This window comes from Scyliorhinus torazame, chromosome 12 (genome assembly GCF_047496885.1).
Source record: "Scyliorhinus torazame isolate Kashiwa2021f chromosome 12, sScyTor2.1, whole genome shotgun sequence".
Classification (NCBI taxonomy): domain Eukaryota; kingdom Metazoa; phylum Chordata; class Chondrichthyes; order Carcharhiniformes; family Scyliorhinidae; genus Scyliorhinus; species Scyliorhinus torazame.
The window spans coordinates 175054231-175078368 of record NC_092718.1 but is presented as its reverse complement, the minus strand read 5'-3'; the positions used below and the strand labels follow the sequence as shown (position 1 = coordinate 175078368).

Below are 24138 nucleotides of genomic sequence, written 5' to 3'. Positions count from 1 at the left end.
GCTCAGGTATTGAAAAAAGCCAGCAGCAGCAGGGAATGCAAATGAAGTGTCCTCAGTCTATCCAAATTGCAGTTCTGCAGAGTTATGGGCTAAGTTGCCTCCATTTCCCATTTCTGTTTCAAAACCAAGTTAGAATTGTGATGTTACTGATGCGACATTTAGCAGGTCATGTTAGAATGTAATCATTTCCACGGTAAGTTTTCTGGTGGCCTTATTTTCATGCTTCATTGATCTGATGAGAACTACTTATTGGAAGCCCAGTATAAATTGTTGACATAGCAGTGAATTGATGACTGAAGCAAACAACTAATTCTCTTAGTGCACATGACTGCAGGTCTCTTATGCTCGCTGCCTTGTTGGAAATTGTGTGTAGAGTTGGGTGCTCCAAGTTCAATGAAAACCAGTGTTGAGGTAACTATTGGGAATCTAATTGATCAGGCATCTCCAAATGGGATTCAGTAGCTTCTTTTAGACAGGTGGAGGATGCTATTGATGTAAATTGGCTTACTTAGAATGGGGAGGAGCTTGTGAAAGTAATTCAACAAACCTGGGACGGGATTCTCCAATAATGGGGCTATGACCCACGCCCACAAAGAAAAGTGCGCGAATCATTCTGGACATACCTGGAGAAAGTCCAGGGTGATCTCCAATTTGTAGGGGGCTAGCAGGGCCCAGGGGTAGTCCTCGCAGCTCAGGCTGCCGATACGGGGCCCTGCACCTTCAGCGGCCTCCCCGCGTGACATGGCCGACCCACACCACGGACCGGCACCGAAAACATAGGCCCCCCTCCCCAGATCCCGCACGCCCGCGGATCGGTGGCCTGGCCGTCCTGGAGGCCCCCCCCCCGTGAATGATCCACCCGCATCCCACCAGGGCAGCCGCGGACTGAGTCTGCAGCTGCCACGCCAAGTTCTTAACGGGTGGAATCATGAGAGAACTACGCCGTCGGGAACTCAGCCAGCTGCTCTTGGAGAATCGACACGGGGGCCTTTCTTTTTTTTTAAATATAAATTTAGAGTACCCAATTCATTTTTTTTTTCCAATTAAGGGGCAATTTGGCGTGGCCAATCCACCTAGCCTGCACATCTTTGGGTTGTGGGGGCGAAACCCACACAAACACGGGTGAATGTGCAAACTCCACACGGACAGTGACCCAGAGCCAGGATTGAACCTGGGACCTCGGCGTCATGAGGCAGCAGAGCTGACCCACTACGCCACCGTGCTGCCTTAGGGGGGGGGGTCTCTTTCAATGGCCCCCATCCGGCACCACGCCAACCACATGCGCCCGATTGGCGGCGATGCTCCGGGGACCGGAGAATTGTGGGAGCGCTGTCGGACCCGATCTCGGGTTTGACGGCCATTCTCCGTTCCTGCACCGATCGCAATTTCGGCTCGGAAAATCCCGCCCCTTAGGTTGCCTTGAACATGGCATTTTTGGTTACTTCAGTTGAGCATTGTCAGTTCACACTCATTTCAAAAGATAGTTACTTACTTCTGCAGTCAGAGCCCAATGGTTGACTAGAAACAGGTTTCTAGGCATGTTGTTAGCCAGTCCTGGCAGTCACGTTTTGGTATAATAGCTGAAACGTGTCTTTTCAAGTTTAACTTATAGGCCATGTACAGTGTGTGGAAAACTGCTTAGAGAAAGTACATTGGCGGGATTATCTGATTCTGGGGCTAAGTGTTTTTTTTTTAATATATTTTATTGAAAATATTTTCCAAACAACAATTTTTCCCTCTTACAAAGCAAACGAAACAATAACAAAACAGAAATGTTTAACATTACACAGGTAACAAAACCCCATTGTCTATTGACCTAAACTAAACTAACCCCCCCCCCCCTCCCCCTGGGTTGCTGCTGCTGGTCATCTGTCTTCCCTCTAACGTTCCCCTAGGTAGTCGAGAAATGGCTGCCACCGCCTGGTGAACCCTTGAGCCGATCCTCTCAGGGCAAACTTTATCTGCTCCAGTTTAATGAACCCCGCCATATAATTTACCCAGGCCTCCAGTCCGGGGGGTTTCACCTCCTTCCACATGAGTAGGATCCTGCGCCGGGCTACTAGGGACGCAAAGGCCACGACATCGGCCTCTTTCGCCTCCTGCACTCCCGGCTCTTCCGCAACTCCAAATAGAGCTAACCCCCAGCCTGGTTTGACCCGGGCCTTCACCACCTGCGAAATCACTCCCGTCACTCCCTTCCAATACCCTTCCAGTGCCGGGCACGCCCAAAACATATGTGCGTGGTTTGCCGGGCTCCCGCCACACCTCCCACATTTGTCCTCCACTCCAAAGAACCTGCTCAATCTTGCCCCCGTTATGTGTGCTCTATGTAGCACCTTAAATTGAATCAGGCTAAGCCTGGCGCATGAGGAAGAGGAATTTACCCTGCTTAGGGCATCAGCCCACATACCCTCCTCTATCTCCTCCCCTAATTCTTCTTCCCACTTTCCTTTTAGTTCGCCCACCGACTCCTCCCCCTCTTCCCTCATCTCTCTATAAATCTCTGACACCTTGCCCTCTCCGACCCACACCCCTGAAAGCACCCTGTCCTGTATCCCCTGTGTCGGGAGCAACGGAAATTCCCTCACCTGTTGTCTAGTAAACGCCCTCACCTGCATATATCGCAAGAAATTTCCCCGGGGCAACTTATACTTTTCCTCCAATGCTCCCAAGCTCGCAAAAGTCCCATCTATAAATAAATCTCCCACCTTCCTAATTCCCAACTGGTACCAGCTCTGAAACCCTCCATCCATTCTTCCTGGGGCAAACCTATGGTTGTTCCTGATAGGGGACCCCACCAGGGCTCCCCGCAACCCTCTCTGTCGCCTCCACTGTCCCCAGATATTCAGTGTTGCCGCCACCACCGGGTTTGTGGTAAACCTTTTAGGTGAGAACGGTAGCGGCGCCGTCACCAGCGCCTCTAAACTTGTCCCTTTACAGGACTTTCTCTCCAGTCTTTTCCACGCCGCTTTGGGGCTAAGTGTTGATGCCGTCGTAAACGCCGGAGTGTTTTATGACGGTGTCATCTGGCCCCTCGGAGCAGCGATCCTGTGCCGCACAGGGGGCCCGCACGGTACTGGAGTGCTTCACGCAGCTCCAGCTGCCGATATGGGCGGCAGCACGGCCGGCGCGAGTTCGCGCATGCGTGGGTTGCCTTCTCCGCGCCGGCCCTCGGGCAATGTGGCGGAGCCCTACACGGGCCCGGCGCTGAGGAACATAGCCCTCCAGGATAAGCCCGCCCGCCAATCGGTAGGCCCCGATCGTGAGCCTGGCCACCGTGGAGACCCCCCGGAGCTGGACCCTCCCCCACACCAGGACAGCCCCCGCAGCATGAACGGCGAGGTCCCACCGGGTATGACCACACGCGAATGACGCCAACGGGACTTGGCTGAACTTGGCGGGCATTCGGCTCGTCGAGCTCAGAGAATCGCTGGGGGGCTGCGGCGACCGCGCTGGCGGCATTGGCGCCGATCTCCGGCGACCGAGCGGCGTTGCGTGATTCGCACGCTCCCCCCCGGTGATTCTCCGACCCGGCGTGGGGTCGGAGAATCCCGCCCATTGTTTCTGGAGTTCTTCCTTCGGATACCTGTGCTGCAATTCATTGCATGTAACTCAGTTTATATTACTCCAGTTTTGGATTGCTCCTAGCTATCCCAGTCAGAATTATGTCTCCTTGACCACATCCTAATCTAACAGTTTAATTTCACCACAAGTATGAAATATGAGCAAGCAGGCCAAACTTGTTTTCATTTAACCATAAATTAATTGGAGACATGATACAGGCTTTGAATTGCTGAGGGTTATGGATTTACTCGGGCTGCATAATTAGTGTCTCAAATTCAGAGCATAGGGTATGGATTCACGGATGATACCCAAATCCATGATAGTACTTGATACTCTTTCCTGCGGCTGCAGGGTGAAACTGCAAAGACTTTGTAAATTCTCTTGAATGATATTGGGACAGTATGACTGATATCAGGAGTTATAGAGTCAGAATCCGGGTTGGACGGTGTTGAAACAGGATGAAGTAGTGATTCAAATCATACGAGGGAATGATAATTCAGTCACTTGGCTTCATTTTAACTCTTTTAACTCCGTTTGGTCGTTGAATTCAGGCTGAAGGTATGTTCCGAATGCCTTTGATCTATTGAAAGGTGCTGAGCATTGACTTTTTGATGTGCATCCCTGCTCCGATATTGATGAAGCAGAATCTGTGGTAAAATAATATACTGTAAAGGATTGGCAGAGTGGGATGATGATAACATAATAACGTGCTGTAACGCCAGATCTATAAATACTTACAGCTCAAGGTGCTGCTTCCACACAGTAGTGGGACTTTCACCATGGGCGAGCATATGGGAGTGAAGACAGGTTGAGAGTTAAATCAGGAAAAATTTCAAGCGTGTCAGGAAGCCAGCTGCAACCTGCCAATGTCTGTGTTTTACGGAGGCAGGACAAGGGGCAACCAGCCCATCTGCTCCCTGGAGGTGAGTTGGCATTTTATAATGTGCTAATGAGGTTAGCAACTTCTGATTGAAATTGCTTTGCAGGTTTTTAATGTCGGTCGCTGGGTTTCCCAAGTCTCAGGAAACTCGGCAGCTGAAGCAAGGACAACTTTGGGGAGAATGACTTTTACAGCACTGCTTATGAGCCAGGAGGAGCTGAAGTGCTTCCCCCTGGCTCACCAAGTGCCCCAGAATTAGGGTTGAAGTTCTCTGAGCTTGATCCCCCCCACTCCCTCCGGGGTAGTGGATCTGACCTGCCTGGTCCTATGCAATCCGCCCCAGTAGATATCTAGGTTAGTGTGTCTGGAAGAACTTCCGAAAATGAGTGCTGTTGCACTCACAACAGTAGCTGCAGTTTTAGATAAGACTGTCGGTTTTAACTGTGTTGTTTGGATATTTCTAAAATGTAATTTTTTTCATTAAATGTTTTCACTTTGTTTCTGTTAAGTTATTATGCATTTTTTTATTCGGTGACATATATGTATCACCGTGTTCAGAGACTACATACCAATATACCATCAGTTTGAATCTACACTCCCTCTAGAGATGTGCTCAATCTTTCTTAGCCCAGATAGCTTAGGAGCAGGGTGGTAAATCTGAGGCTTGGAAACCCCCAATTGTGGCAGGACTACAGACGGAGTTTACCCAACAGAAAATGATACAAGGTGTCAGTATAGCGCATTGACAAGCTTCCTGCCGTGTGTACAGTCAGAAATACCTTACCATGAAGGCATCTGCTTGCAGGCTAATCCAGAACTGAGTGGAAAATGTTTTAACCTCAATGACAGGTCGACCCTTCCAGCTCCAATTAATGAACCAGTATGGTGGGGCAGTCATCAATAGTGTTAGGAAAGCTGTGGATCTGTATTTCTCATGAACTTTGATACTGAGAGGTGTGAACAACACTAACCTCCATCTTGGAGCCAACCCTAAAGAGACCTAATGACCTCCCTCACAAGGAGGATAATCACTGCTTCATTATTAAAGATGTTAATTGTCAATGTAAAGAAACATCATTGCCACCTCCTGGATTTTCATCCAATTACGATTGTAAAATAGTCACAACGAGATTTTATTCATTCTCCCCAGGAAACAGAATTATGTAAAAAACGGAAAGAATGTGAAAGCCATGAGCAAGAGATAAAGAAACGCCAGCGGATATGTGAGGATCTGGTATGTGTGCAACCATCTGTTCTAATGTATGAATGTGAAGCAGTGTGAGAGTAGGAAAGGCTCATCTATCTCTCGCTGTGTTGTGAGAGTATTAAATATTAAGTGTGTGCAATCTTAAATATGCACGATGAACCTCACGTAGAAATGTGGGTACACCATTTTATAAGTAGCATTTGCATATTTCAAAATCCTGGAACTCCTTTCCTAATCGTACTGTGGGTGTAACTGCACCTCCGGGACTGCAACGGTTCAAGTTGACAGCTCAGCACCACCTTCTGAAGAGCTAAGGATGGGCAATAAATGCTGGCCTAACCAGCGACGCCCACATCCCAGAAATTAATACAAAATAAAAAGTTATTAGAATTATGTACATCTTTGTAACATGTGTGTATATATGATATATATATTATGGCCGCAATTTTCTGGTCATTGGGATTCCCTGTCCCCACCGGCAGTGCACCCCTGCCCGTGGGTTTTCTGGCGGCATGGGGCGTCTTCAATGGGAAATTCCATTGACAAGTAGTGAATCCCGACGCCAGCGAACAGCGCGCTGCCGAGAAACACGCGGCTGGGGGACCATAGAATCCAGACCTATATATACACATATAAGATGGAATTTATTGTTTGCGATGGGAGTCCCACCTACTAGTCAACTGGTGAGACTTCTGTGACATTTCTATCCAGGAGTCCTGATGCTATTGGGGGATAATCAAGCACTTGAATGGACAGCTTTGGGTCTCTTATGCAATCAATCCTGCGGTAGAGCAAATAACCTATCCTTGAGAGCTGCTGTCCAATGAGAGGCCTGCAGCCCTTTACTGATAGTGATATTGGGAGCGGTGCCACTTGATCGGACAAGGAGTGCCTGAGTACGAGCGACTCTGTCCCCCAACTTGGCCACCAGTAAACCCAAGAGTTTTGCTGTGTAATTTTCTCGCATAGCGAGTCCTCACACACCAGTGGTTACTTAAGGACCTCAATTGATCTCCAGGCGGAAAGGCTGCCCTCCACCCTTACTTCCCTGAAACTTGAAGCATGAAGACGGAAGGGTAGCCACTTGACACCCTCTCACCCGATCAAATACCCCCCCTTCATCTCCACCCTCTGAACTCACCTCCAGGTTTTGAGGGGTGGTGTGGGAATATTAAATTCCACCTGTAATTTGTATGTAAAAGTTGTATTTTGGAATTTTGATTATTGCAAATATGTTTGAGCAAGATTTCTGAATCTGTTTGACATAAAAGTACATTTAAGACCAGAATTGCACTATTTCTGTCTGAGACTCAACTCCACGCAGTAGTGTTCCCTGGAATTTCAGTGTTGAAGCTACACTCGGCAACCAAAACAGGTAAGCTAGCTGTGGGAAATTGGGCTAATGCTGACTTCACACTTGTGCCCACAGCGCGGGTTCAATTCCCGTACCGACTGAGGTTATTCCTGAAGGCCCCACCTTCTCAACCGTGCCCCTCGCCAGAGGTGGCGTGGCCCTCAGGTTAAAACACCACCAGTCAGCTCTCTCTCAAAAGGGGAGAGCAGCCTATGGTCCTCTGGGACTGTGGCAACATTTACATTTACAAGGCTTGTGAAATCAGATTTCAACAAATTATTATTGGAAAAGAAAGGGTTATAACCATCTGCTGTAACATGAACCACTGAAAGATAGTGGATGGAAATAAACTGAAAGGTTGAAGTGCAGCCTGAGATGGAATGCTCTGCCCAGCTCTGGTTAAAATGTATATGCTTTTACTGACAGGAGAATGCGCTGAAACACGCCTGGAGTGAGAATGCACGGCTAACTGAAGAGACCATTCGACAAAGCCAAGAGGCACAAGAGACTGAAAAGGTAATGCTGAGCCAACCCTTCTACGACCATATCCCAGTGGGGCAGGAATGAATTTGTAGCTTTTAACTTGGACAACATCTACTCTACCTTTGCCCTATAATGCATATTCCACAATCAACAAATCCTTTGTTACCCTCTGTATTAAGAACTAGGAGCAGGAGTAGGCCATCTGGCCCTTCGAGCCTGCTCCGCCAGTCAATGAGATCATGGCTGATCTTTTGTGGACTCAGCTCCACTTTCCCATCCGAACACCATAGCCTCTTGTTCTTCAAAAAACTATCGATCTTTATCTTGAAAACATTTAATGAAGGAGCCTCAACTGCTTTCACTGGGCAGTGAATTCCGTAGATTCACAACCCTTTGGGTGAAGATGTTCCTCCTAAGCTCAGTCCTAAATCTACTTCCCCTTATTTTGAGGCTACGCCCCTTAGTTCTGCTTTCACCCAGTGGAAACAACCTGCCCGCATCTATTCCCTTCATAATTTTATGTTTCTATAAGATCCCCCCGCTTCCTTCTAAATCCAATGAGTACATCCCAGTCTACTCAACCTCTCCTTGTAATCCAACCCCCTGCAATGACATTATGCTCCAAATGACATTGTTCAGGAAGGACTTGATTTCTCAAAACTGGAGGCCACTTATTGGTATTTAAGAACAGAAAAAGTAAAAGCTTCTACCAGGGATCAGAGAATGTGGCAGGCCAGCCAAAATTCCATTAACTTTCGGCAGGACGGGTCTAATCACGGCCCCAGGTCACGTGTGGTGTTTGCACATTCTCCCCATGTCTGCATGGGTCTCACCCCCCACAGCCCAAAGATGTGCAGGATAGGTGGATTGGCCACACTAAATTGCCCCTTAATTAGGAAAAAAAGAGAATTGGGCACTTTAAATTTTAAACAATCCTGCTTTGTCTTGTCCTCCCTTCACCCCATTCTGTACTTTGTTCCTTTAACCTCATTTGGAACTGTGTTCCCTCTTTTCCCGCACCCCCCCCCCTTTCCATTTTGTACCATTTTTCCTATCTTCTCAGCTAAAGTGCTTCGCTTCTGACTGAGCTATTTTACCAATTTATTCCGCTTTGCATTTGATAATTTATGTTTTTTAATTTCCCCTTTTCTTTCTGCCAGTTACCAGTATCTCATCTTTATCCTCAAGAATGGCACGTTAGGATGCTGTTTCCCAGGCCTTATTTAAAAGCACTTCTTTGCAGCTGTCAAAGAGATGATTTAGAAATAAAGCCATTGTATGGAACGGAGCTGAGGAATGGATGGGTGATATCGTTTTATGTATTTTCCAAGGGCCTGGAATTGAAGTGTAAAATTCTGTTACATTATTTATGCCTCCAAACTAGTCCAGGCCCCACGTCTTTGATGTGATCCGAAGCTGTCTGCATTATTTGCAAAGTAAGCAGAAGATTTGTCTGTTTGCTGACAAATTCAGTGTAGTTTTACAGTCATGGAGTGTGAAATTTGATAACCGTGTTCCTTTTGGCCCTTTATCACTGTGCTGAAGTACCTGTATTTGATGCAGATTAAAGCTCACAACAATGACCTGAGGGGGGAACTCTCAGTGGTGACAGCAGAACGAGATTCATCGCTGAAGGAGAATCAGCGACTCCAAGCCAAGCTGGAGAACCTAGAGCAGGTCTTGAAGGTAAGATCACTAGTAGCACCACATACAGAAAGATAAATCTACATCACAGTGTGAGGGAGATGTTGTTGAACTCAACTAACTGGCAGAACACTGCCACGATAGAGACACATCCGAGTGGGAGACTGCAGAACTTGGATAGCTCACATCGCAATCATAGCGTTCCCTAAACTTTCAGTCTTTGTGCCTGCTAGGCTCTTGAGGGAAGAGATCTGTTTCTTGCCTGCAGAAAGAAAGAAGAAGAAGTTTTGAGCTAGTAATCCCAGGCCACACGAGTTTCTGAGGTGCAAATAGGAGTATTTTGTAACAGAGCTCAAGTACTGCTAGAAAATATAATGAGGGAGTAATTAATATAATGGTGGGGAATAATTAACATTTCTCTGTGCAGCACATGCGAGAGGTGGCAGAGCGCAGGCATCAGCTGGAGTTGGAACATGAAGAAGCGCTGACAATTCTGCAGGCCAAGCAACATGAGGTCGAACGATTGCAACAGGTAGTAAAATTCCACCTATTTTCCTTTCTCTTTTGGCTTAAGACATCGACCTCTAACCGGACTTGTGCGATCCACAGAAACTAGCACCCAGCAATTGGCCTGTGCCCTTTTCTCTTGTGTAAACATTGACTATAAATATAAGCAGACTATTTGAATAGCAGTTAAGAATAGGAACCTAAACAATCAAAGCCATTTATAGCTCCTCTTCCTTTGTGTAATGCAAACCAAGCATGAAACCTGGACCTTTCTGGTCTATTTTAGTTACTCATTGAATGAACTTGCTGATCCATCAAGGAGCTTGTATGAGTATATTCATATTTTAAAAGATTCCTCATCAATATGCCAATTAAAAATAGGTATTAGATATCATTTGTCACACTTTTAAAGCTGGATTTTTAGTTGCAAAGTTTTTTTTAAAAATCTTTCTTTTTTTATAAATTCAGTCCCCCCAATTCTTTTTTTTCCAATTAAGGGCAATTTAGCGTGGCCAATCTACCTACCCTGAACATCTTTGGGTTGTGGGGCTGAGACCCACGCAGACATGGGGAGAATGTGCAAACTCCACACGAATAGTGATCCAGAGCCGGGATCGAACCCGGGTCCTCAGCGCTGTGAGGCAGCAGTGCTAACCAAAGCACCACCGTGCCGCCTTTTTTATTTGAAACGTTGAGCGCAATTAATTCTGCTACAGCTCACACCCAATTCACATATATTAAGATTATCTAACTCAGGTTGCTGTTTTGATATGGAACCATTTTATCCCTACAGTGCAGAGAGGAGGCTATTTGGCCCAACGAGTCTGCACCGATCCTCTGAAAGAGCAACCTACCTAGGCCCCCGTCCTATCCCTGCAACCCACCTAACCTACAAATCTTTATACACTTGAGGGGCAATTTTAGCATGGTCATTCCACTTAACCTGCTCATTTTTGGACTGTGGGAGGAAACTGGAGCATCTGGAATAAATCTACGGCGACACGGGAAGAACGTGCAGACTCCACATAGACAGTCACCCAAGGCCAGAATTGAACCCGGGTCCCTGACAGTGTGAGGTAGCAGTGCTACCACTTTGCCACCTTGCCGCCCCAAATCACTGTTGTGTCTCTCGGTGATACACATTGCTGAAGTGCGGATTCTAGCTCTACATATGCTCTGTCACCTACCTAAGTGTTGTTTATAAACTGCTCGACAGCTTAGTTTGGCTCCCTAGAACTGAAACTCAAAGTGCTTCATTTGAAGCATTGGGACACCTCAGTGGAGTGAAATAAAAACCAGCAGAACAAAAAAAATAAAGATCCTTTCCAAAGACTCTTAATAACAGCAATATTTGGCAAACAAATGTTTCCGAGTAAATTTCAGAAACTTGAATGTCGATTCATAATGTACCAAGACCAAAATCTACCAGTGACCATCCCTCCATCATAAGGTCGGAACTGGTGATGTTCGCTGATGACTACACAGTTTTCTACACCATTCACAACTCCTCAGATACTGAAGCATTCATGCCCAAATGCAGCAAGACCTGGACAATATCCAGACTTGGGTGACAAGTGGCAAGTAACATTTGCACCACACACGTATCCGGCAATGACCATCTCCAACAAGAGAGGATCTAACCATCGCCCCTTGACATTCAGTGGCATTACCATCGCTGAATCCCCCACTATCAGCATCCTGGGGGTTACCATTGATCAGAAACTAATCTGGACAAGCCATATAAATACTGCGGCTACAAAATTAGGTCAGAGGCTAGAATTCCTGCAGCAAGTAACTCACTTTCTGATTCCACAAAGCCTGTCCTCCATTTACAAGGCACAAGTCAGGAGTGTGATAGAATACTACCCACATGCCTGGATTAGTGCAGCTCCAAGGACACTCAAGAAACTCGACACTCCCTCCACCACCTTCGCACTTAGTGTGGCATTAGTTTGTACCGTCTATAGGATACGCTGCAGGAACTCACCAAGGCTCCTTCCAAACCCACAACCGATACCATTAGAAGGACAAGTGGGGGGGGGAGCGCAGATACATGAGAAGACCACCACCTGCAAGTACCCCTCCAAGCCTCACACCTTCCTGACTTCGAAATATATCATGTTTCTTATATAGTGTTTCTTCACTGCCCTTGCGTCAAAATCCTGGGACTCCCTGTGTAACAGCATGAGAGGTGTACCTACACTAGACAGACTGCAGCGGTTCAAAAAGGCAGTTCACCATCACCATCTCAAGGGAATTGGGGATGGTAAATACATGTTGACCAAACCAGTGAGGCCTACATCCCCATATTATTCTACAGCATTGCAAAATTGTACTCCTTCGACAACCTCAAGTGGTTATATAAAACACTGATCATGCTTGAAACACAAACCACTGAGGTGTCTGTGTTGTAGTCTAAAACATTCCCAGCCTCTTCACTGGCAACCCTGTAACTTGATTGACTAAAATGTTCAGAATGAATAGGTATTGCCCTTTTGGAGCTGGGAGAAGGTTAGACTGTCTCTGTAGCCACTCATGAATAGTGAAATGGAGTCTCGCAACTATCAGGCAACATATTCATTTGTAATCAAGCTCCTCATGTTAAAATGTTGGGTTGTTTGTGTGCTTGAACTTGTTCCGAGTAACATTAAAGCAGCTATAAGAGTTAATTCAAATATTATAAATGCCAGAATTCTTCATCTGTGGTGGTGTGAGCTTCAAGGATTTGTAGCTTTAAAGAACAAAGAACATTACAGCACAGGAACAGGCGCTTTAGCCCATCAAGCCTGCACTGATCCAGATGCCTTATTTAGACCTACTACTTATTGCTCAAATGATCTGTATCCCTCCATTCCCTGCCCGTTCATGTGTCTATCAAGATGCATCTTAAACGTTACTAACGTGCCTGCCTCCACACCTCGGTTATGTTTCCCCTGTACTGTAGAAATAAAGTGCAACTTTACGAAACAGACCATTTGGCCATCGGGACTGTGCTGCTGTCCTCAGATGAACTGTGTCGGCTAATCTCAGTCTCCTGCCTGCTCTTCAAACAAAATAAGAAAGTTTACGTTTAATATTCCTTGTTCAAATAATGATCTCATTCCTTTCAAAGTATTTAACAGACTGCGTTAATAATGCTTGGTGACAGATCCCACCGACTAACCACCCTCTTTATATATAGTTTTTCCTAACGTTTCCTCCTTTCGCAGGCAGCAGTCAATGTGCAGAAACGAAATTAATCTGCTTTGTATTTCAAATTAAGGCTCAGTTTGAAGCAAGGAAGGAACATGAAGGTGTGGTCCAGTTACTGGAGGTAAGAGAATAACTGCATGTTATCAACGCAGGAAATGCTAGAGAAACTCAGCAGGTCTAGCAGCATCTGTGGAGTGAAAAGGAGTTAACAATTTGAGTCCAATGTGACATGCGATCAGTGTTAAAAAACACATTTCAAACTGAATCCTCAGCCTGCTGTTAAATCTGTCATTGAAAAGTGAAATCCTCACTGAGCTGTGAGCATCCTCCAGTGTTTAAACTCTCAGCTCTTTCACTGATCTCTTCAATGGTTTTGTCATTATACTGACTTCGAAGAGAGCTGGATGACTCTCCCATGAATCCTGTATAAATTATCTTGCCGTGTTTGCAGGCACAAGCAACACTCGCAGCAACAGGAAGCAACCAGGTAATGCTAAAGGGAGACATCTTGAATCTGTTGCTGAATATACAGTTATAGCTTTCAATTGTAAATTGGATGGGATATCTTCTGTTGAATTTGTGCAAGAGTCTTGTTATCTCATTCCAACTTTAAGCAAGTGTAATTCCGGATGTGAGGCCCCCAAATATTATGTAAAAATCATGGAATCATAGAATTGTTACAGCACAGAAGGAGGCCATTTGTTACGTTGTGTGTACTGCACCTCTGAAGGAGCAATTTACCTGGTACCACTCCCCTGCCTTTTCCCCACAGCCCTGCAACTTTTCACAGAATGATTCTATTCTATTTTGAACGTCTCAATTGGCCTGTCTTCACCACACTTTTAAGCAGTGTATTCCATATCCTAATCACGAGTGTGTGAAGCAGTTTTTCCTCGCATCACCATTGGATCTTTTGCTGATTACCTTCAATCTGTCCCCTCTGGTTCTCGATCCTTCTGCCAATGGGAATCGTTTCTTCCTTTCTACTCTATCCAGACCACTGATGATTTTGAATACTTATGTCAAATCTCCTCTCAACCTTCTCTTCTCCCAAGTTCATCTGAAGTTCCTCAGTTGGAACCGTTCTAATGCATCATATTTGCACCCTCTCTCATGCCTTCCCATCCTTCCTAAAGCATGGATGCAGTGGTCTAGTTAAGGTTGAACCAAGGAGAGACTTCCGGTTGCAGCTATGCCTGGGTAGGTCGCACGGTCGGCAGCTCCCGCCGAGAACGGACTTTTGGGCCCTTTTAAGGAGCTCCAGCGGCACTTGGACGACGATTCCCAGTGTGGGAAGGAAGCAGTGAGGTTCCCCCAGCACTGTATGGAGTGGGCCAGGAGCGGAGCGGTCAGAAAAGTGGCACTAGGTAAGAGAGGAGCTGTTGGGCCCGTTGTTGCTGAGAACCTTTAATGAGGTGAAGGAAAAGGGAATCCTTCCCCCGACGATGTCGCAGGCTTTGATCTCGCTTATCCTCAAGCGGGATAAGGACCCGCTGCGGTGTGGCTCTTATAGGCCAATTTTGCTCCTCAATGCGGATGCCAAGATGTTGGCAAAAACTTTGGCCACCAGGATGGAGGATTGTGTCCTGGGAGTAATACATGAGGACCAGACGGGGTTTGTGAAGGGCAGGCAGCTGAACACGAACGTGCGGAGGCTCCTGAATGTGATTATGATGCCCTCGGAGGGCGGGGGTGGGGGGGTGGGGAGGCAGAAGTGGTAGCAGCAATGGACGCGGAGAAGGCCTTTGACCGGGTGGAGTGGCAGTACCTGTGGGAGGTGTTAGGCAGATTTAGGTTCAGGGAGGAGTTCATAGGATGGGTTAAATTGCTATACCAGGCCCCGGTGGCGAGTGTATCGACGAACCGGCTGCGGTCAGGGTATTTTAGGTTGTACCGTGAACGAGGCAGGGGTGCCCTTTGTCCCCCTTGCTCTTTGCCCTGGCAATTGAGCCGCTGGCCATGGCGTTGAGAGAGTCCAGAAACTGGAGGGGGTTGGTTCGGAGGGGGGAGGAGCACCATGTTTCACTATATGCGGATGACCTGCTGCTGTACATTGCGGATTCGGTGGAGGGGATGGGGGAGGTCATGCAGACCCTGAGGGAGTTTGGAGACTTCTCGGGATATAAGCTCAACATGGGGAAGACGAGCTGTTTGTGGTGCATGCGAGGGGCCAAGAAAAGAGGTTGGAGGAGCTACCACTCAAGATGGTGGAGAGGAGTTTTCGGTATTTGGGTATCCAGGTGACTAAGAGCTGGGAGGTCTTGCATAAGATCAATCTGGTACGGCTGGTGGACCAGATGGAGGAGGACTTCAGGAGGTGGTGCATGTTGCCACTCTCCCTGGTAGGTAGAGTGCAGTCCGTTAAGATGACGGTCCTCCCCAGGTTCCTGTTCGTCTTTCAGTGCCTGCCCATTCTCATCCCCAAGGCCTTCTTTAAGCGGGTAAACAGGAGCATTATGGGATTTGTGTGGGCAAATAAGATCCCGAGGGTTAAGAGGCTGTTCTTGGAGCGCAGTCGGAGTGGGGGGGGGGGTTGGCATTGCCGAACCCCTGTGCAGCTATAACTGGGCAGCGAATGTGTCTATGATTCGGAAGTGGGTAATGGAGGGAGAGGGGGCGGCATGGAAAAGGTTAGAGGCGGCGTCCTGTATAGGTACTATCCTGGGAGCACTGGTGACGGCACCGTTGCCGCTTCCGTCGACGCGGAATATCACGAGCCCGGTGGTGGCGGTGACATTGAGTATTTGGGGGCAATGGAGACGGCATGGGGGAAGGTAGAGGCGTCAGTCTGGGCTCCGATACGGGACAACCATAGGTTCGTTCCAGGTAGGATAGATGATGGGTTCCTAAGCTGGCACAGGCAGGAATTAAAAGGATGGGGGATTTATTCATCGATGGGACTTTTGCCAGTCTGAGGACGCTGGAGGAGAAATTTGGGTTACCTCCGGGAAATGCCTTTAGTTATATGCAGGTTCGGGCGTTCGTGAGAAAGCAGGTGGGGGAATTCCTGCTGCTGCCTGCCCGAAGGATACAGGACAGGGTGATTTCGGGAGTGTGGGTTGGGGAGGGTAAGATATCGGAGATATACCAAGAGCTGCAGGAGGCGGAGGAAGCCTCGGTGGAGGAGCTGAAGGGCAAGTGGGAGGAGGAACTGGGAGAGGAGTTGGATGAGGGCCTGTGGGCTGACGCCCTGGGTGCAGGTTCAATTCCTCATCTTGCGCCAGGCTCAGCCTGATCCAGTTTAAAGTGGTGCACAGGGCGCATATGACAGGGGCGAGGATGAGTAAGTTTTTTGGGGTGGAGGACAGGTGTGTGAGGTGTTCAGGGAGCCCAGCAAACCACGCCCATATGTTTTGGACATGCCCGGCGCTTACAGAATTTTGGAAGGGCTTTGCAAAGGCTATGTCCATGGTCTTGGATACTAGGGTAAAACCGAGCTGGGGGACATCGGTATTTGGGATATCGGACGATCCGGGAGTGCAGGAGTCGAAAGAGGCCGGAGTTCTGGCCTTTGCCTCCTTGGTAGCCCAGAGAAGGCTCTTGTTAAGTGGAGGGACGCGAAGCCCCCAAGCGTAGAGGCTTGGGTCAACGACATGGTGGGGTTTCTTAGGTTGGAGAAGATAAAGTTTGCCTTGCAAGGGTCCTTGCAGGGGTTCTCTGGGCGGTGGCAACCGTTCCTTGACTTTCTCGCGGAACGTTAGGTGGAGGTCAGCAGCAGCAACTCGGGGGCGGGGGGGGGGCTGGTTTCTTTTTCTTTTTGTAAGGGGCGCATGCTCCATTTTGCTTTGAGATGGGTGTTAAATTGTTAATCTTTTAGAGGGTTAAGTTGTTTTGTTTTGTAAAAATTATTGAAAAACTTTGAATAAAAACATTTTATAAAAAAATGGCTGAACCAGGGTTTTATACAGCAGTTAAATTCTCAACCAATCACTGTTCGAAAAAAGAGGAAATCATTTCTGGGTCTGTGGAAAATCGGGTGGTCTGGATTTACACGTGTAGAGGAACAGGGTCAATTTGGGAATTTTTCCTCAATGTTTTCTTTCCATGTGCAGCATCACTACAGGCATCAGAGCCCAAGCACGCCAACACAGTTTCCAGACATCAGACTCTGTGCCTAGACACCAGACACAACTTCCAAACATCACACTCTGCGCCTCCAGACACCAGACACAGTTTCCAGACATTAGACTCTGTGTCTGGACACCATATACAACTTTCAGACATTACACTCAGCACCTACACTCACCCGATGCAACTTCTAGACGTCACACCCTGTGCCGATAGACACCAGACACATTCCAGACTTCAGACTCTGCATCCACAGACACCAGACGCAGTTTCCAGACATCAGACTCTGTGTCCAGACATAGGGGGCGGGATTCTCTCAGCCCGGAGCCGGCCGGAGAATCCCCGCGCCAGCGCGAATCGCAGCATGCCGCCCCGACGCCGGCATGCGATTCTCCACAGAGCGGAGAATCAGCGCCATTGGCGCCACCGTGGTTGGCATGGCACCGGTCGGGGGCCACTTGGAGCGGCCCCCCTGCCGATTCTCGGCCTGGGATGGGCCCAGTGGCCGTTGTAAAAAAGCCGAGTCCCACCGGCACCATCCACACCTGCTCTCAGCCAGCGGGAACTTGGCGTGGAAGAGTCGGGGGGCGCTCTGTGGGGGGGGGGGGGTCCGACCCCGTGGAGGGCCTCCGATGTGGCCTGGCCCACAATTGGAGCCCACCGATCGGTGGGCCGGCCTCTCTGACTGGGCGCCTTCTTTCTTCCACGCCGGCCCCTGTAGCCCTGCGCCATGTTGCGTCGGGGCCGGCGCGTTGAAGGGAGCCACTGCACACGTGCGCGTTGGCGCCGGTGCTACTGCGCATGTGCGGACCCAGCGGCACCCAGTTGACGCCGGAATCAGCAGCTTGAGCGGCGTGAACCGCACCAGTGCCGTGCTGGCCCCCTGTAGGGGCCAGAATTGCTGATCCTGAGGCCGTGTTGACGCTGTCGAGAAACGCGACGGCGTTTCCGACGGCGTCAACACTTAGCCTCAGGATCACAGAATCCCGCCCCATATACAACTTCCAGACATTATACTTGGCGCCGACAGGCACCAGACAACTTCCAGAGCTCACACCTTGGCCTACAGACAGCAGACACAACTTATAGACATCACACTCTGACTCTCCAGACACCAGACACATCTTCCAGAAATCATTCTCTATGCCTCCAGACACCAAAAATAACTTGCAGACATCACACTCTGCATCTCCAGAGATACCAGAGACAACTTTCAGTCATCATGCTCTGTGCTCCAGACACAACTTCCAGGCATCATACTCTGCATCTCCAGACACCAGACACAACTTCTACACATTATACCCTGTACCTAAAAACAACCCACAGACAAATGCCGGATACCATACCCTGTACCAACAGACAGAATTTTGATTGCACACCGATCTATTCCGTTCTCAGCTACTCAATGTTGAGAGCTCGCAAGCCTATCTATATCCAGCAGCTACATACAGTAGCACTAATATTCCAAACCAGAATGGAGTTGATTGGTGAATCCTCTCACCAATCATGCCTGGAGTATACACTGCTGTGAGCGACCAGGACTAATTTTGAACACACCATGTGCACTGTGTTACTATCTTCCACTCACTGCATTTTGTTGGAGAAATTGGCCAGCTTTTATTCAGAGACATTGCTGCAGTTTTGGTCATTGTTCAGTTTGCTGTAGATCATATAGACTCTCAGGCTGTTACTGCACGGTGAGCCATTTAAGTAAGTTCTGTTTTGCAGTTTGCTGCGTAAATAGAATCTGCTGTAAAATAGACTGCCTAGTCTTGTCATAAGTCTCATTCCTCCTCCAACTCATTGGTTGATGTAGCGATGTCAATAGGCACTCTAACATCCAGCCCACTGTGGAGCCAGCCTGAATCCAGCTATATAGCACCAGTGTATTTGACTATTTCTCTATACAAGATACTGACATTTAGCTACTCATTTAGCATATGAGGATCAGTGCCGTTAATGTGATTTACCTGTTTTTACTCCATGGGCTGCAGGCAAGCATTATTCAAGAAGGGAGGAAGGGATAAACCAGGAAACTACAGGCCAGTCAGTCTTCAGTGGTGGGGAAACTACTGGAAGCAATTTAAAAAAAAAAAAAAATTTAAGTGCCCAATTTTTTAATTTTCCAATCAAGTGGCAAATTAGCGTGGCAAATCCACTTACCTGCACATCTTTGGGTTGTGGGGGTGAGACCCACGCAGGCACGAGGAGAATGTGAAAACTCCACATGGACAGTGACCCGGGGCCGGGATTGAACCCAGGTCCTCGGCGCCATGAGGCAGCAGTGCTAACCACTGCGCCAAAGTGCTGCCCTTGGAAGCAATTCTGAGCGTCAGAATTAATCTGCATTTGGAGAGGCTGGGATTAATCAAGGACAGTCAGCATGGTTTTTTTAAGGGGACGTCATGTCTGACCAACTTGATTGAATTTTTTGAAGAGGTGACGAGGTGTGTAGATGAGGGGTATGCATTTGATGTAGTCTACTTCGGCTTCAGCAAGGCTTTTGATAAGGTCCCACATGGAGACAGCTAGTGAAGGTACGAGCCCAGGGGATCCAAGGAAATTTGGCAAATTGGATCCAAAATGGTGTTTTTCTGACTGGGAGCCTGTGTCCAGTGGGGTTCCGCAGGGATCAGTGTTGGGGCCCTTGCTGTTTGTGGTTTATATAAATGATTTAGGTATGAAAATGGGAGGGCTGATCAGTAAATTTGCGGATATTGCGGAAATTGGTGGGGTGGTAAATAATGAGTAGGACGGTCTTTGATTACAGGAGGATATAGACGGGCTGGTCAGATGGACTGTTCGTGGTAATTCAATCCTGATAAATGTGAGGTAATGCACTTGGGCAGGACAAACAAGGCAAGGGACTACATGATAAACGGCATGAAATACCCAGGGTAGCACTGAGGATCAGAGGGATCTTGGTGTTCATGCACACTGATCCCTTAAGATAGAAAAGCAGGTGGTTACAGTAGTTAAAAAGGCATATGGTATTCTTGCCTTTATTAGCTGAGGCACAGAGTTTCAGAGCAGGGAGGTTATGCTGGAACTTGGTTGGGTCACAGCTAGGGCATTGTAGGCAGTTCCAGAATCCACATAGGAGGGATGTGAGGGCACTGGAAAGGGTGGAGAGGGACTTACCAGGATATTGCCTGGGCTAGAGAGTTTTTGTTATGAAGAGAGATTGGATAGATTTGGATTGCTTTCCTTGGAGCAGAGGTGATTGAGGGGGGACATGATTAAGATGTATAAAATTATGAGGGGCATAGATTGCATAGAAAAGAAGAAACTTTTCCCCTTGGTGGAGGGATCAATGACCAGGGGGCATAGATTTAAGCTAAGGGGCAGGAGGTTAAGAGAGGATGTGAGGGGAAACGTTTTTACCCAGAGGGTGGTGGGAGTTTGGAACTCGCTGCCTGAAAAGGTGGTAGAGGCGAAGACCCTCATAACATTTCAGAAGTATTTTGATGTGCACTTACAATCGGAAAGCTAGGGCCAAGTGCTGGAAAATGGGATTAGAATAGTTAGGTGGTTGTTTTTGATCAGCGCAGATGCAATGGGCTGAAGGGCCTTTTCTGTGCTGGAGACCCCTTTGACCCAGGCAGTGATTGTGCTCCTGGTGGAGCTCACGAGCATGTTTATATTATCTATAGATACGCAGCTCATTTATGTCTGTTCTCAACTCTTAATTGGTTGCAACTTTTGGCACTACCATTTTATCATTTCATATGTACAGAAAATGTATTAGTCATACCAAGTGATTTCACAAACTGATGACTGTATAAAGATTATGAGTGGTCTTATGTCACCAGCTGAGGTTACACTGCTGATTACATCTGACTAAAATGTTGTGGAAATAGCAACCACCTAACTGGATTCCAGGAACAGGAACTTGATGTACATGAATAACTCCCTTGCCTTCACTCAGATCACACATATCCATGCAATATCTGTGAAATGTACGCAAGTGTGTGACAGCAAGCTGGGCTGACACTGAGCTGCTAATGTCTCTGGGCAGCTACATCTTATTAAAGAGACCAGCAATAGGATACTGTATTGCTGAAATTCTTTAGCACCTGGCTCCTCCTTTAGAAGAATGCATTAGAGCTAAAAATGTTTCACCAGATAGAGCTAGAATTGATCTTGCAATGTCACACTTATCATTGATCTCTGTTAAATCGTAGGAGTTGACCTGCCTAGTTTTACAGTTGGAGCTGGTATATATCTATATTGAATGATGCCTGCAGTTTATTGGATTGAGATTTGTGACTGGTTTGTAGCATGCTTCTATTTAATGGTGTTTCATTTTCTGTTTCTCCTGTTGATAGAATACCTTGGATTGCATGCAGGTACACAGCACACATTCCTCTCTCTTTAGCATGTAGACGTTTGTGTGTGTTTGAGGAACCCTCTGTGCAGCTTTCCCTGTAATAAATCCCTGCAATAAATGGGAACATACTACTTATATGAATGTGTCTTTTCAAGTTTTAATCACTGCATGTACAAAAAAGAAACAGAATGTTATGTAAATCTGTTTGTTAATCAGTGTTTAAAAGATTTTGCATGATTTTCCTTTTAATCCCTTTATTAGAGCAGAACTATAACTTAGTAATTATGAATTGTTTCTTTTTTCTTCCCAATAATCAGCTTTTTTCTGTTAAGCAATAATCACCTTGGTGCAATAACCCACATAAATGGCTGTAGAAGCCAACAGAACATAAGTGTTTTCTTGCATTAATTTGTTTCATGATCTTGCTTGTGTTTAAATAGAATTTAGGTCTCTTTTACTGGTGCCACTGGCAGACTTGTTGGAAATAGGGTAACTCCACTATATATTGAGGCACAAATCTCCGAGTGTCACACAGACATTGTGTTGATGGATGATTGACTTAGTATTACTGCAGTCTCTATAGCTGATTGTCAGCTTGGTTCAGTTGACAGAACAATTGCCTTAACATCAGAGGATTGTGGGTTTGAACCCTCAGCTTGTTACGATTGAAGCGATTCCCTTGTCACCGGGAAGATGATTGCATAGTAGTAAAGTCACTGGGCTAGTAATCCAGAGGTCCAGGCTGGTGCCCTGGGGACATGGGTTCAAATCCCACCACAGCAGCTGGTGGAATCTGATTTCAATTAATAAATCTGGAATATGAAGCTACTATCAGTAATGGTACATGGCCTTTCTACATAAGACATGCCCTCCAGTCCAGGCAGCATTCTTGTAAATCTCCTCAATCAACGATTGTTCTAAAAACTCATCTGGTTCACTAATGTCCATTCGGAAAGGAAATCTGCCATCCTTACCTGGTCTGGACTAATCTGGCTCCAGATTGACAGCAATGTGATTGACTCTTAGCTGCCCTCTAAAATGGCCTAGCGAGCCACTCTGTTCAGGGACTATTAGGGATGGGCAACTAATGTTGGCGTTGCCTGTTTCATGCACATCACATGTAGAATACAAAAATGTCATGCACTCTTGAAAGCAGAGGGGGTTCTTTCAATGCTCATAGAACATAGAACATTGCAGCGCAGTACAGGCCCTTCGGCCCTCAATGTTGTGCCGACCTGTGAAACCACTCTAAAGCCCATCTACACTATTCCCTTATCGTCCATATGTCTATCCAATGACCATTTGAATGCCCTTAGTGTTGGCGAGTCCACTACTGTTGCAGGCAGGGCATTCCATGCCCTTACTACTCTGAGTAAAGAACCTACCTCTGACATCTGTCTTATATCTATTTCCCCTCAATTTAAAGCTATGTCCCCTCGTGCTACACATCAACATCCGAGGAAAAAGGCTCTCACTGTCCACCCTATCCAATCCTCTGATCATCTTGTATGCATCAATTAAGTCACCTCTTAACCTTTTTCTCTCTAACGAAAACAGCCTCAGGTCCCTCAGCCTTTCCTCATAAGATCTTCCCTCCATACCAGGCAACATTCTGGTAAATCTCCTCTGCACCCTTTCCAATGCTTCCACATCCTTCCTATAATGCGGCGACCAGAATTGCACGCAATACTCCAAATGCGGCCGCACCAGAGTTTTGTACAGCTGCAACATGACCTCATGGCTCCAAAACGCAATCCCTCTACCAATAAAAGCTAACACACCGTACGCCTTCTTCACAACCCTCTCAAACTGGGTGACAACTTTCAGGGATCTATGTACATAGACACCGAGATCTCTCTGCTCAGCCACACTGCCAAGAATCTTACCATTAGCCCAGTACTCTGTCTTCCTGTTATTCCTTCCAAAATGAATCACCTCACACTTTTCTGCATTAAACTCCATTTGCCACCTCTCAGCCCAGCGCTGCAGCTTATCTATGTCCCTCTGTAACTTGTAACATCCTTCCGCACTGTCCACAACTCCACCGACTTTAGTGTCATCTGTAAATTTACTCACCCATCCTTCTACGCCCTTCTCCAGGTCATTTATAAAAATGACAAACAGCAGTGGCCCCAAAACAGATCCTTGTGGTACACCACTAGTAACTGGACTCCAGTCTGAACATTTCCCATCAATCACCACCCTTTGTCTTCTTCCAGCTAGCCAATTTCTGATCCAAACTGCTAAATCACGCTGAATCCCATGCCTCCGTATTTTCTGCAGTAGCCTACTGTGGGGAATCTTATCAAACGCTTTCCTGAAATCCATATACACCACATCAACTGCTTTACCCTCATCCACCTGTTTGGTCACCTTCTCAAAGAACTCAATAAGGTTTGTGAGGCACGACCTACCCTTCACAAAACCGTGTTGACTATCTCTAATCAAATTATTCCTTTCCAGATGATCATACATCCTATCTCTTATAAACCTTTCCAAGATTTTTCCCACAACAGAAGTACGGCTCACTGGTCTATAGTTACCGGTTGTCTCTACTCCCCTTCTTGAACAAGGGGACAACATTTGCTATCCTCCAGTCTTCTGGCACTATTCCTGCAGACAAAGGTGACTTAAAGATCAAAGCCAAAGGTGCAGCAATCTCCTCCCTAGCTTCCCAGAGAATCCTAGGATAAATCCCATCCAGCCCAGGTGACTTACCTATTTTCACACTTTCCAGAATTGCTAACACCTTCTCCTTATGAACCTCAAGCCCTTCTAGTCTAGTAGCCTGAATCTCAGTATTCTCCTTGACAACATTGTCTTTTTCCTGTGTGAATACTCGAGCTAACATTATTTTAGAACATAGAACAGTACAGCACAGTACAGGCCCTTCGGCCCACAATGTTGTG

The 24138-nt window shown here is 47.0% G+C and overlaps 1 protein-coding gene across 13 annotated transcripts in view; it reads left to right on the top strand.

Moving 5' to 3' along the window:
• LOC140386756 (RIMS-binding protein 2-like) overlaps positions 1–24138 on the top strand; it is a 467093-nt gene that overhangs the window by 351585 nt on the left and 91370 nt on the right. For 8 of the 13 annotated variants that reach the window (XM_072469420.1, XM_072469419.1, XM_072469418.1 and 5 more), the window contains 6 exons: positions 5595–5678; positions 7432–7521; positions 9052–9174; positions 9560–9664; positions 12902–12952; positions 21084–21116. In XM_072469420.1, the coding sequence (XP_072325521.1) occupies positions 5595–5678; positions 7432–7521; positions 9052–9174; positions 9560–9664; positions 12902–12952; positions 21084–21116 (486 nt within the window). Of the gene's footprint in view, positions 1–5594; positions 5679–7431; positions 7522–9051; positions 9175–9559; positions 9665–12901; positions 12953–21083; positions 21117–21227; positions 21249–24138 lie in introns of all 13 variants that reach the window. The other 5 variants (XM_072469421.1, XM_072469425.1, XM_072469422.1 and 2 more) reach the window with 3 other exon arrangements.